Source organism: Stomoxys calcitrans, chromosome 2, assembly GCF_963082655.1.
Source record: "Stomoxys calcitrans chromosome 2, idStoCalc2.1, whole genome shotgun sequence".
In the NCBI taxonomy this organism is placed as follows: Eukaryota; Metazoa; Arthropoda; class Insecta; order Diptera; family Muscidae; genus Stomoxys; species Stomoxys calcitrans.
In genome coordinates this window covers 148,325,741-148,338,763 of record NC_081553.1, presented here as the reverse complement: position 1 = coordinate 148,338,763, position 13,023 = coordinate 148,325,741, and the positions used below count along the sequence as shown (strand labels likewise).

Sequence of the window (13,023 nt, the reverse complement as noted above, 5' to 3'; positions counted from 1 at the left end):
TCCTCAGAATTTTGAAATTCGCAAAACTAACAATGTTACAGCAATTTCAAACTCACCTCGATTTTTTTTACCATTTTTCCAATATTAATTATGCGATTTTGAAAAAATTTTTTCGCATCAAAATTTGAAAAATTTCATAAGGGGTTAGTTAGCATTTGCTAAAAAAAATGCAAAAAAATAAAATGTGAAATTTCACGTAATTTTGTTTATTTTTCGAATCGTTTTCGAATTTCGAACTGCGGAATGCTGGAAAATGATCGAAATTCGAAAAAATGAAGGAGTTACAGCGTTATTGACCTTAAAAATGACCTTGAATTTTTACGCTAAAATAGATTTGATTTTTGCGATGTTTTTCATAGAAAACTTTACACTATTCCTTCATCCAGCATCACTACGGAAAGAGATTTTCCCCACGAATCCAACGGTGTCTGAAAAATTGTGAAGTTTGCAAAACTAAGGAAGTTACAGCAATTGCAAACTCACGTTGGTTTTTTTGAATTTTTTGGATATTAATTATGCGATTTTGAAGCAATACTCTAAAGTTTTCAAGGAAATAGGAAAGAGTATTGCTTCGTCCAGCACCATTAACTAACGTCCAGCACCGCAAAACTAACAATGTTACAGCAATTTCAAACTCACCTCGATTTTTTTTACCATTTTTCTAATATTAATTATGCGATTTTGAGCTTGTTTAAAAAAAAAAAAAAAACATGGGACTTGCACTAATCCGATTTTTTTGCAATAATCTACAATACTGTATACTCAACTCGAAAAATTTTGCTAAAAAAATGCAAAAAAACAAGCAAAAAGGTGTTAAGTTCGGCCGGGCCGAACTTTCGATACCCACCACCTCGGGTATATATGTAAACCACCTTTCATCAAAATTCGGTGAAAATTGAATGTCTTATGTCACATAGCAATTATATCGAAATATGATCCAATTTGAACCAAATGCTGATAAGTACAAGTCATTGTTTAATTGTGTATAACAAAATATTGGTCTTTTTAGTAGTTATATCTAAAAATAAACCGATCTGAACTATATACGACACGGATGTCGAAAAGCATAACACAAGTCAATGTGTCAAATTTCAGTGCAATCGGATTAAAAATGCGCCTTTTATGGGGCCAAGAATTTAAATCGAGAGATCGGTCTATATGGCAGCTATATGCAAATCTTGATCGATCTAGACCAAATTGCAGAAATATATGGAGGGGCTTAACTTAACTCTTTGTCCCAAATTGCGGCAACATCGGACAATAAATGCGCTTTTTATGGCCCCAAAACCTAAAACCGAGAGATCGGTCTATATGGCAGCTATATCCAAATCTGGACCGATCTAAGCCAAATTGAGGGAGAATGTTGAAGGGCCTAACACAACTCACTGCCCCAAATTTCCTCAAAATCGGATAATAAAAGTGGCTTTTATGGGCCTAAGACCCTAAATTGGAGGATCGGTCTATATGACAGCTATATCCAAATCTGTACCGATCTGAGCCATTTTGACGGAGGATATCGAAGGGTCTTAGACAATTCACTGCCCCAAATTTCAGCAAAGTCGGATAAAAAATGTGGCTTTTATGGCCCTAAGACACTAAATCGGACGATCGGTCTATATGGCAGCTATATTTAAATCTGTGCCATATTAACGAAGTATATCGAAGGGCTTAAGGCAACGCACTGTCCCAAATTTAAGCAAAATGACGAATGATGCCGAAGGGCCTAACACAACTCACTGTCCCAAATTTCAGCAATATCGGATAATAAATGTGGCTTTTATGGGCCTAAGACCCTAAATTGGAGGATCGGTCTATATGGCAGCTATATTCAAATCTGAACCGATCTGAGCCATATTGACGGTAGATGTCGAAGGGCCTAAGACAACTCACTGTCTTAAATTTCATCAAAATAGGATAATAAATGTGGCTTTTATGGGCCTTAGACCCTAAATTGGAGGATCGGTCTATATGGCAGCTATATCCAAATCTGGACCGATCTGGGCCAAATTAACGGAGGATGTCGAAGGGCATAACACAACTCACTGTCCCAAATTTCAGCAAGATCGGATGATAAATGTGGGTTTTATTGGCCTTAGACCCTAAATCGGCGGATCGGTCTATATGGGGGCTATATCAAGATATAGTCCGATCTTCGAACTTAACCTGCTTATGGACAAAAAAAGAATCTGTGCAAAGTTTCAGCTCAATATCTCTATTTTTGAAGACTGTAGCGTGATTTCAACAGACAGACATGTCTAGATCGTCTTAGATTTTTACGCTGATCAAGAATATATATACTTTATAGGGTCGGAAATGGATATTTCGATGTGTTGCAAACGGAATGACAAAATTAATATACCCCCATCCGTCGGTGGTGGGTATAAAAATAAAATGTGAAATTTCACGTAATTTTGTTTATTGTTCGAATCGTTTTCGAATTTCGAACTGCGGAATGCTGGAAAATGATCGAAATTCGAAAAAATGAAGGAGTTACAGCGTTATTGACCTTAAAAATGACCTTGAATTTTTACGCTAAAATAGATTTGACTTTTGCGATGTTTTTCATAGAAAACTTTACACTATTCCTTCTTTCAACAGTACTTTTCCTATATTTCAAAATAATTTTAATAAAATAGCCATTTTTAACGATTTTCTCATCGGTCGCAATGCAATTTTATTTTGCGTGTGCAACAAAATAATTGTACTTAAGCCCACATAGCCAAAAAAAAAGTTTCAAACTTGGAGAAAATACTGCAGAAGTGGTCCCTCGGCTAAACAGAAGAAAGGAGGATTGGGATAAACTGCGACACAAATTTTGCACGTCTATCCCTTCTAGAACAAAAAAGGAAGTGAAAACTGCGGAGCATATAGACATAATGGTCAAGCGGATCACGAAGGCCGTGAATGACTCGCTTGTGTCAGCATGTCCTAGTGCCAAGCCAAGGGGCAAACAGCGACCGCCATGGTTGCCCACTGAACTAGTTGGTCTAAGGAAGGACTGCAGAAAACTCTTCAACAGAACGAAAGCCACAAGAGCACCACACGATTGGGACATATATAAGTCTGAGCTAAGAAAATATAAGGGCGAGCTGAGAAAGGCTCAGAACAAATACTGGGTAGAATCTTCCTCTAGGCTAAAAAAGATTCTGCCCTCGAGACCTATTACGGTAGGGTATATTTAGAAGCCAGAGAATGCATAGACAATGTCTAATGAGGAAACACTAGAATAACTCGTTGATACACAATTCCCAGGAAATTCTCCAACGGACAACGTGGCGCCAGAAGAGGTTGTAACGGGTATGCATTCATCGGAGGTTATTGGGGGAATTGTGTCTGATGGCTGGTACAATGTTCGTTTTTCGGGAAATTTTTCGTGATTACTTTTTATACCCTCCACCATAAGATGGGGGGTATACTAATTTCGTCATTCTGATTGTAACTACTCGAAATATTCGTCTGAGACCCCATAAAGTATATATATTCTTGATCGTCGTGAAATTTTATGTCGATCTAGCCATGTCCGTCCGTCTGTCCGTCCGTCCGTCCGTCTGTCTGTCGAAAGCACGCTAACTTCCGAAGGAGTAAAGCTAGCCGCTTGAAATTTTGCACAAATACTTCTTATTAGTGTAGGTCGGTTGGTATTGTAAATGGGCCATATCGGTCCATGTTTTGATATAGCTGCCATATAAACCGATCTTGGGTCTTGACTTCTTGAGCCTCTAGAGTGCGCAATTCTTATCCGATTGGAATGAAATTTTGCACGACGTGTTTTGTTATAATATCCAACAACTGTGCCAAGTATGGTTCAAATCGGTTTATAACCTGATATAGCTGCCATATACACCGATCTGGGGTTTTGACTTCTTGAGCCTCTAGAGTGCGCAATTCTTATCCGATTGGAATGAAATTTTGCACGACGTGTTTTGCTATGATATCCAATAACTGTGCAAAGTATGGTTCAAATCGGTTCATAACCTTATATAGCTGTCATATAAACCGATCTTGGGTCTTGATTTCTTGAGCCTCTAGAGGGCGCAATTCTTATCCAATTTGAATGAATTTTGGTACGTAGTATTTTGTTATGATATCCAACAACTGTGCCAAGTATGGTTCAAATCGGTTCATAACCTGATATAGCTGCCATATAAACCGATCTGGGATCTTGACTTCTTGAGCCTCTAGAGGTCGCAATTATTATCCGATTTGCCTGAAATTTTGTACGACGGATTCTCTCATGACCATTAACATACGTGTTTATTATGGTCTGAATCGGTATATAGCCCGATACAGCTCCCATATAAATCGATCTCTCTATTTTATTTCTTGAGCCCACAAAGGGCGCAATTCTTATTCGAATTGGCAGACATTTTACACAGGTCTCCAACATATAATTTAATTGTGGTCCAAACCGGACCATATCTTGTTATCGCTCTAATAGCAGAGCAAATCTTTTCTTATATCCTTTTTTTGCCTAAGAAGAGATGCCGGGAAAAGAACCCGACAAATGCGATCCATTGTGGAGGGTATATAAGATTCGGCCCGGCCGAACTTAACACGCTTTTACTTGTTTTTTTAGATTTTCTAAACTTTTTATACCCTCCACCATAAGATGGGCGGTATACTAATTTCGTCATTCTGTTTGTAACTACTCGAAATATTCGTCTGAGACCCCATGAAGTATATATATTCTTGATCGTCGTGACATTTTATGTCGATCTAGCCATGTCCGTCCGTCTGTCCGTTCGTCAGTCCGTCCGTTCGTCCGTCCGTCTGTTTGTCGAAAGCACGCTAACTTCCGAAGGAGTAAAGCTAGCCGCTTGAAATTTTGCACAAATACTTCTTATTAGTGTAGGTTGGTATGTAAATGGGCCATATCGGTCCATGTTTTGATATAGCTGCCATAAAACCGATCTTGGGTATTGACTTCTTGAGCCTCTAGAAGGCGCAATTCTTATCCGATTGGGATGAAATTTAGCACGACGTGTTTCGATATTATATCCAACAACTGTGCCAAGTATGGTTCAAATCGGTTCATAACCTGATATAGCTGCCATATAAACCGATCTTGGGTCTTGACTTCTTGAGCCTCAAGAAGGCGCAATTCTTATCCGATTGGAATGAAATTTTGCACGACGTGTTTTGTTACGATATCCAACAACTGTGCCAAGTATGGTTCAAATCGGTCCATAACCTTATATAGCTGTCATATAAACCGATCTTGGGTCTTGACTTCTTGAGCCTCTAGAGGGCGCAATTCTTATCCAATTTGAATGAATTTTGGCACGTAGTATTTTGTTATGATATCCAACAACTGTGCCAAATATCGTTCAAATCGGTTCATAACCTGATATAGCTGCCATATAAACCGATCTGGGATCTTGACTTCTTGAGCCGCTAGAGGTCGCAATTATTATCCGATTTGCCTGAAATTTTGTACGACGGATTCTTTCATGACCACCAACATACGTGTTTATTATGGTCTGAATCGGTCTAGAGCCCGATACAGCTCCTATATAAATCGATCTCTCTATTTTGCTTTTTGAGCTCACAAAGAGCGCAATTCTTATTCGAATTGGCTGACATTTTACACAGGTCTCCAACTTATAATTTAATTGTGGTCCAAACCGGACCATATCTTGATATTGCTCTAATAGCAGAGCAAATCTTTTCTTATATCATTTTTATACCCTCCACCATAAGATGGCGGGTATACTAATTTCGTCATTCTGATTGTAACTACTCGAAATATTCGTCTGAGACCCCATAAAGTATATATATTCTTGATCGTCGTGACATTTTGTGCCGATCTAGCCATGTCCGTCCGTCCGTCCGTCCGTCTGTCGAAAGCACGCTAACTTCCGAAGGAGTAAAGCTAGCCGCTTGAAATTCTTATTAGTGTAGGTCGGTTGGTTTGTAAATGGGCCATATCGGTCCATGTTTTGATATAGCTGCCATATAAACCGATCTTGGGTCTTGACTTCTTGAGCCTCAAGAGTGCGCATTTCTTATCCGATTGGAATAAAATTTTGCACGACGTGTTTTGTTATGATATCCAACAACTGTGCCAAGTATGGTTCAAATCGGTCCATAACCTTATATAGCTGTCATATAAACCGATCTTGGGTCTTGACTTCTTGAGCCTCTAGAGGGCGCAATTCTTATCCAATTTGAATGAATTTTGGCACGTAGTATTTTGTTATGATATCCAACAACTGTGCCAAATATCGTTCAAATCGGTTCATAACCTGATATAGCTGCCATATAAACCGATCTGGGATCTTGACTTCTTGAGCCGCTAGAGGTCGCAATTATTATCCGATTTGCCTGAAATTTTGTACGACGGATTCTTTCATGACCACCAACATACGTGTTTATTATGGTCTGAATCGGTCTAGAGCCCGATACAGCTCCTATATAAATCGATCTCTCTATTTTGCTTTTTGAGCTCACAAAGAGCGCAATTCTTATTCGAATTGGCTGACATTTTACACAGGTCTCCAACTTATAATTTAATTGTGGTCCAAACCGGACCATATCTTGATATTGCTCTAATAGCAGAGCAAATCTTTTCTTATATCATTTTTATACCCTCCACCATAAGATGGCGGGTATACTAATTTCGTCATTCTGATTGTAACTACTCGAAATATTCGTCTGAGACCCCATAAAGTATATATATTCTTGATCGTCGTGACATTTTGTGCCGATCTAGCCATGTCCGTCCGTCCGTCCGTCCGTCTGTCGAAAGCACGCTAACTTCCGAAGGAGTAAAGCTAGCCGCTTGAAATTCTTATTAGTGTAGGTCGGTTGGTTTGTAAATGGGCCATATCGGTCCATGTTTTGATATAGCTGCCATATAAACCGATCTTGGGTCTTGACTTCTTGAGCCTCAAGAGTGCGCATTTCTTATCCGATTGGAATAAAATTTTGCACGACGTGTTTTGTTATGATATCCAACAACTGTGCCAAGTATGGTTCAAATCGGTTCATAACCTGATATAGCTGCCATATAAACAGATCTTGGGTCTTGACTTCTTGAGCCTCTAGAAGGCGCAATTCTTATCCGATTTGAATGAAATTTTGCACGACGTGTTTCGTTATTATATCCAACAATGTGTCAAGTATGGTTCAAATCGGTCCATAATCTGATATAGCTGGCATATAAACCGATCTGGGGTCTTGACTTCTTGAGCGTCTAGAGTGCGCAATTCTTATCCGATTGAAATGAAATTTTGCACGACGTGTTTTGTTACGATATCCAACAACTGTGCCAAGTATGGTTCAAATCGGTGCATAACCTTACATAGCTGTCATATAAACCGATCTTGGGTCTTGACTTCTTGAGCCTCTAGAGTGCGCAATTCCTATCCGAATGAATGAATTTTGACACGTAGTATTTTGTTATTATATCCAACAACTGTGCAAAGTATGGTTCAAATCGGTTCATAACCTGATATAGCTGTCATATAAACAGATCTGGGGACTTGACTTCTTGAGCTTCTAGAGGGCGCAATTCCTATCCGATTTGGCTGAAATTTCGCAAGACGTTTTTTATTGTTACTTTCAACCACTATGTCAAATAAAATACAAGTCGGTTCATAACCTGATATAGCTGCCATATAAACCGATCTGGGATCTTGACTTCTTGAGCCTCTAGAGGTCGCAATTATTATCCGATTTGCCTGAAATTGTGTGCGACGGATTTTTTCATGACCATCAACATACGTGTTTATTATGGTCTGAATCGGTCCATAGCCCGATACAGCTCCCATATAAATCGATCTCTCTATTTTGCTTTTTGAGCTCACAAAGAGCGCAATTCTTATTCGAATTGGCTGACATTTTACACAGGTCTCCAACATATAATTTAATTGTGGTCCAAAACGGAGCATATCTTGATATCGCTCTAATAGCAGAGCAAATCTTTTCTTATATCCTGTTTTGCCTAAGAAGAGATGCCGGGAAAAGAACTCGACAAATGCGATCCATGGTGGAGGGTATATAAGATTCGGCCCAGCCGAACTTAGCACGCTTTTACTTGTTTTAGATAATAGCATTTAAAGAAAAACAAATAAAAAGGCGTTAAATTCGGCCGGGCCGAACTTTGGATACCCACCACTTCGGGTATATATGTAAACCACCTTTCATCAAAATCCGGTTAAAATTGCATACCTTATGTGCCGCGGCAGTCATATCGAAAAATATTCCGATTTGACCAAATACTGATAAGTTAAAGTCATTGTTCAATTGTGTATAACAAAATATTGGTCTTTTTAGTAGCTATATCTAAAAATAAACAAAACTTGATCGATCTAGACCAAGTTGCAGAAATATGTGGAGGGGGTTAACTTAACTCTCTGTGTCAAATTGCGGCAACATCGCACAATATATGCGCCTTTTATGGGTCCAAAACATTAAATCGAGAGATCGGTCTATATGGCAGCTATATCCAAATCTGGGCCGAACTGAGTAAAATTGAAGAAGGATGTCGAAGAGCCTAACATAACTCACTGTCAAAATTTCGGCGACATCGGACAATAATTTTGGCCCCAAAACCTAAAACCGAGATATCGGTGTATATGGCAGCTATATCCATTTCTGAACCGATCTGTTCCATATTGAAAATGTATGTCAAGGGGCTTAACCTAACTCACTATCCCAAATATCGGCGACATCGGACAATTAATGCCCCTTTTATGGTCCCAAAACCTTAATTAGAGGGATCGGTCTTATGGCACCATATCCAAATCTGATTCGATGAGGGCCAAATTGAAGAAAGCCAATTAGGTCGAAGGACCTAAGACAAATCACTGTCCCAAATTTTAGCAAAATCGGATAATAAATGTGGCTTTTATGGGCCTAAGACCCTCAATTGGAGGATCGGTCTATATGGCAGCTATATCCAAATCTGGACCGATCTAGGCCAAATTGACGAAATATGTCGAAGGGCTTAACACAACTCACTGCCCCAAATGTCAGTAAAAATTGGCCTAAGACCCTAAATCGGCGGATCGGTGTATATGGGGCTATATGAATATATAGTCTGATATAGTCCATCTTCGAACTTAACCTGCTTATGGACAAAAAAAGAATCTGCTCAATATCTCTATTTTAAAAGACTGAAGCGTGATTTCAAAAGACAGACGGACGGACATGTCTAGACCGTCTTAGATTTTTACGCTGACCAAGAATATATATACTTTATAGGGTCGCAAGTGGATATTTCAATGCGTTGCAAACGGAATGACAAAATGAATATACCCCCATCCTTCGGTGGTGGGTATAAAAATTACGGATTTCCTGGGTGTTTAGCTGGACAGGAAGTTGAACTTCAAGCCAACATTTCGGAAAGGGCAAGAAAGGCAACTCTTGCCCTATAACCTGCAAGAGAGCCATTGGCAAAAATTGGGGGTTTAGACCGCGCGTCATGCATTGGGTATATAATGCAGTGGTCAGACCTATAATGATATATGTTGTTGTGGTCTGGTGGACGGCGCTTCAAAAAACCATCTCAATACTCAACCGGATCCAAAGGATGGCTTGTTTGTGCATCACAGCAGCACTGAGGACGACACCATCTGATGCAAAGAACTTAATAAATCTAATGCCTCTGGACATTGTGGACAGACAAATTCCTGCGACCACAGCTGTGAGATTAAGGGAGTTTTCTCATTGGTCATATGGCGGCTACGGACACTGTGTTATCCGATTCAGACCATAATAAACACGTATCCGTTATACCAGGCAGTGTGGATTACACCGTACCTGAGACGCTTTTTGATAAAAAGTACTGTACCACTATTCCTGATAGATCCGATTGGAACTACGATATTCCTGGTAATAGAATGTTTACCTCCTAGTCAGAATGAGGTCCAAGTAGCAGTGACCCGACTAAAGAACAACAAGGCAGCAGGAGCCGACGGGTTACCCGCTGAACTATTTAAGACCGGAGGCGACACGCTGATAAGACGTATGCGTCAGCTTATCTGCGCAATCTGGCTAGAAGAACGCATACCCAATGATTGGAACCTCAGCATACTATGTCCCGTACACAAGAAAGGAGACAAGACGGAATGTACCAACTACAGAGGAATAAGTCTCCTCCCCATCGCATACAAGACACTCTCGAGTGTACTGTGTGAAAGATTAAAACCAAAAGTCAATTAGATAATTGGGCCCTATCAATGCGGCTTTAGACCTGGTAAATCCACCCTAGACCAGATATTCACACTGCGCCAAATCCTGGAAAAGACCCGAGAAGGACAAATCAACACCTACCATCTCTTTGTTGACTACAAAGCCGCCTTCGATACTCCTTTACGTTCAAAGGTATTTCAAGCCATGTCTGAGTTTGGTATCCCTGCAAAATTAATAAGACTCTGCAGGATGACACTTGCTGATACGCGTTCCTCAGTAAGAATAGGAAAGAATCTCTCCGAACCATTTAATACCAAACGAGGTTTCAGACAAGGAGACAGCCTATCGTGTGATCTATTAAATATCCTGCTGGAGAAGATTATACGAGATGCAGATATGGCTCACTAATCACAAGAGAACACATGCAACTCGCCTATGCCGACAACATCGATATCATAAGTCGGTCACCGGAAGTAGTAACTGCAGCCTTTGAAAGAATCGAATGAGTCAGTGAAAATGGGTCTAGCAGTAAATGGAGATAAGACGAAATGGATGGTTTAAACTCCCAAAAAGCCTTGAACAACCGAGCAGATAAAGAAAATGGAGATAGTTGGGAACGACAACTTTGAGACAGTCAGTAACTTTATCTACCTCGGCACCGCCACAACCGAAACGAATGACACCTGTTTTGAGATTAAGCGAAGAACAATACTTTTGAGAGAAAGATTCTTTGTAAAATATATGGACCGGTTTGCGATAATGGAGAATATAGGCAACGTCTGAACCACGAGCTGTATGAGCTGTATGACCACGATAGCATAGTTACACGCATCAAAATACAACAGCTGCGTTGGCTACGTCATGTTATCAGAATGGATGAAGAAGCTCCAGCAAAGAAGTCTTTTGAAGGCAAAGGTGGTGCACGAAAACCGGGAAGACCAAAAGCCCGATGGAAAGATCAAGTAGTGGGGGACACCTCGAAATTTGGTGTCAGATGATATCATTGTCCAGCGACAATGATATCATCTTAAAGAGCTTATTGGTTTGCCAGAGAAGGTCGATGGCCCAAGCAAATTATAAGCATGCCAATATAAAATAGGTTCGGCCTTGTCTTCAAGACTAGTGGAGCTTGGATAACGAAGCTCATAATGATGAGTCCATAACGAAGTTTAGAATGATGAGTTATTAGATGCTTCTACATCAGTGCCAAGTATAGGACACAGTTCCAACTTTAAAAACATTTCTGGTTAGTGCTTAGCCCACCCCTTTCTACGCTTATGGTTCTGTCTTAAACTTAAACATTCAAAAAATGGTCTAAGACCTGTAATGTATACATATTCTTAATAGTAATGGTATGTTAAGTGGATTAAGCGATACCTGTCCATCCGTCTGTTTATCGAATGCGTGCTAACTTTAGGAGTAAAGCTAGGCACTGGAAATTTTGCACGAATACTCTTCTTAGTGTAAGTCGGTTTGTATTTTAAATTGCCCAAATTTGTTCATTTTAGATATAGTCCCATATAAACCGATTTTCCTATTTGATTTATTAAACAGCTAGAGGTCGCAATAACTACCTGATTTGGATGAAAATTTGCACATTGTTTTTTTGTATTACTTCCAGGATCCAAAACCAGTTGATTTTTGGTTTATTTAACCAGAAATAGTTGCCATATAAACCGATATCCCTATCTGACTTCTTTAGCACCATGACGACACTATTATAATTCGATTTGGTTCAAATTTTAGACATGGTGCTTTACTATGACTTTCAACATCCAAGAACCGATATCCCATTTTACAAAAAAGTGAAAGTGCTAAATTCTTAGACGATTAAACCATAAACCACGGGACGTATATCCTAAATAAGTTTGTAACAGGATATATAACCTATATGTAATCGTCTAATTTGCCTACGACAATTTTTTCAATGAAGTTGAGAAATTCAATCCGTGGAGGAAGGCATATAAGATTCCGCCAGGCCGAACTTCACGCACTCTTTCTTTTTTTGTAAAAAAAACCGGATTTTGACGTTATCTTCTTTTTTTTGAGAACCGTCACTATTCCAGATTCATAAGATTGTGCTTCCCGACTTCCTGCTCTAAGGCCTGGCAAGCGTATTCGGAACCCATCATCAACATTTAGACACTTCCTGGAGAATTCGAAGAAAATTTTGTATTTGCAATAGGAAAATATGACAAATCACACTTGGAACCTTACCTTTTTTAGCCATAACAGAGTGCACTCCTCATGGAACTCGTGTTTACATGGCAAAATTTTATATTTGTCTTCATTTTCTGCTGGCTGTTTGCACACTGCACACTCAAGACTGTCTTTGTTTTCATCGGAGGGTATTTCGTGAACTGGCAACTCAGCGATAGCCCTTTTGGAAGCTTCAGGTACCTCTATTTCCATATCAATTCCATTCATAATGGCCAATACTTGGAGACGTTTGTAGTTTCGTTCGAAATCATTCGCACCCTCAGGTCCAGTTGGAGTATATCACAGCTCATCAAAATAGTCAGACATCCTTCTTATTTTTTTTTTTGACCCTAAAATAACACAGAATAAATAATTTTTTTCCTTCAGTTTTAGCTTCAGCAACTTAGAGGATTTTTCGCAACCATTAGTTTCTAGTTGCCGTACATTTTTCGAGTAAATAAATGAAGGTTGGTAATATCTTCGAGTCCAGTGACAGCAACAACACTCTCTACGAAAATTTAATCATTAACAATAAGCATATGTTCACTAAATGAAATTATTATGCTGATATTGCTTCAACATTGGTTGTTTTAATCGTGGTGCTCTTAAAAGGCTTAATGTCGGTTACAACCTTTGATTGGGAATGAAGCGGAGCAGGCCTATTTTTGACGAAGCAGGAGCGGAATT

The 13,023-nt window shown here is 39.4% G+C and overlaps 1 protein-coding gene across 1 annotated transcript; it reads right to left on the bottom strand.

The window, feature by feature from the left end:
• Nucleotides 1–12,017: 12,017 nt before the first annotated feature.
• LOC106088600 (E3 ubiquitin-protein ligase RNF181 homolog) lies at nt 12,018–12,663 on the bottom strand. The gene is given in 2 exon segments (XM_013254191.1): nt 12,018–12,286; nt 12,355–12,663. Coding segments are annotated over 2 exon segments (327 nt in total). The 3' UTR covers nt 12,018–12,268.
• Between the last annotated feature and the right edge of the window lie 360 nt (nt 12,664–13,023).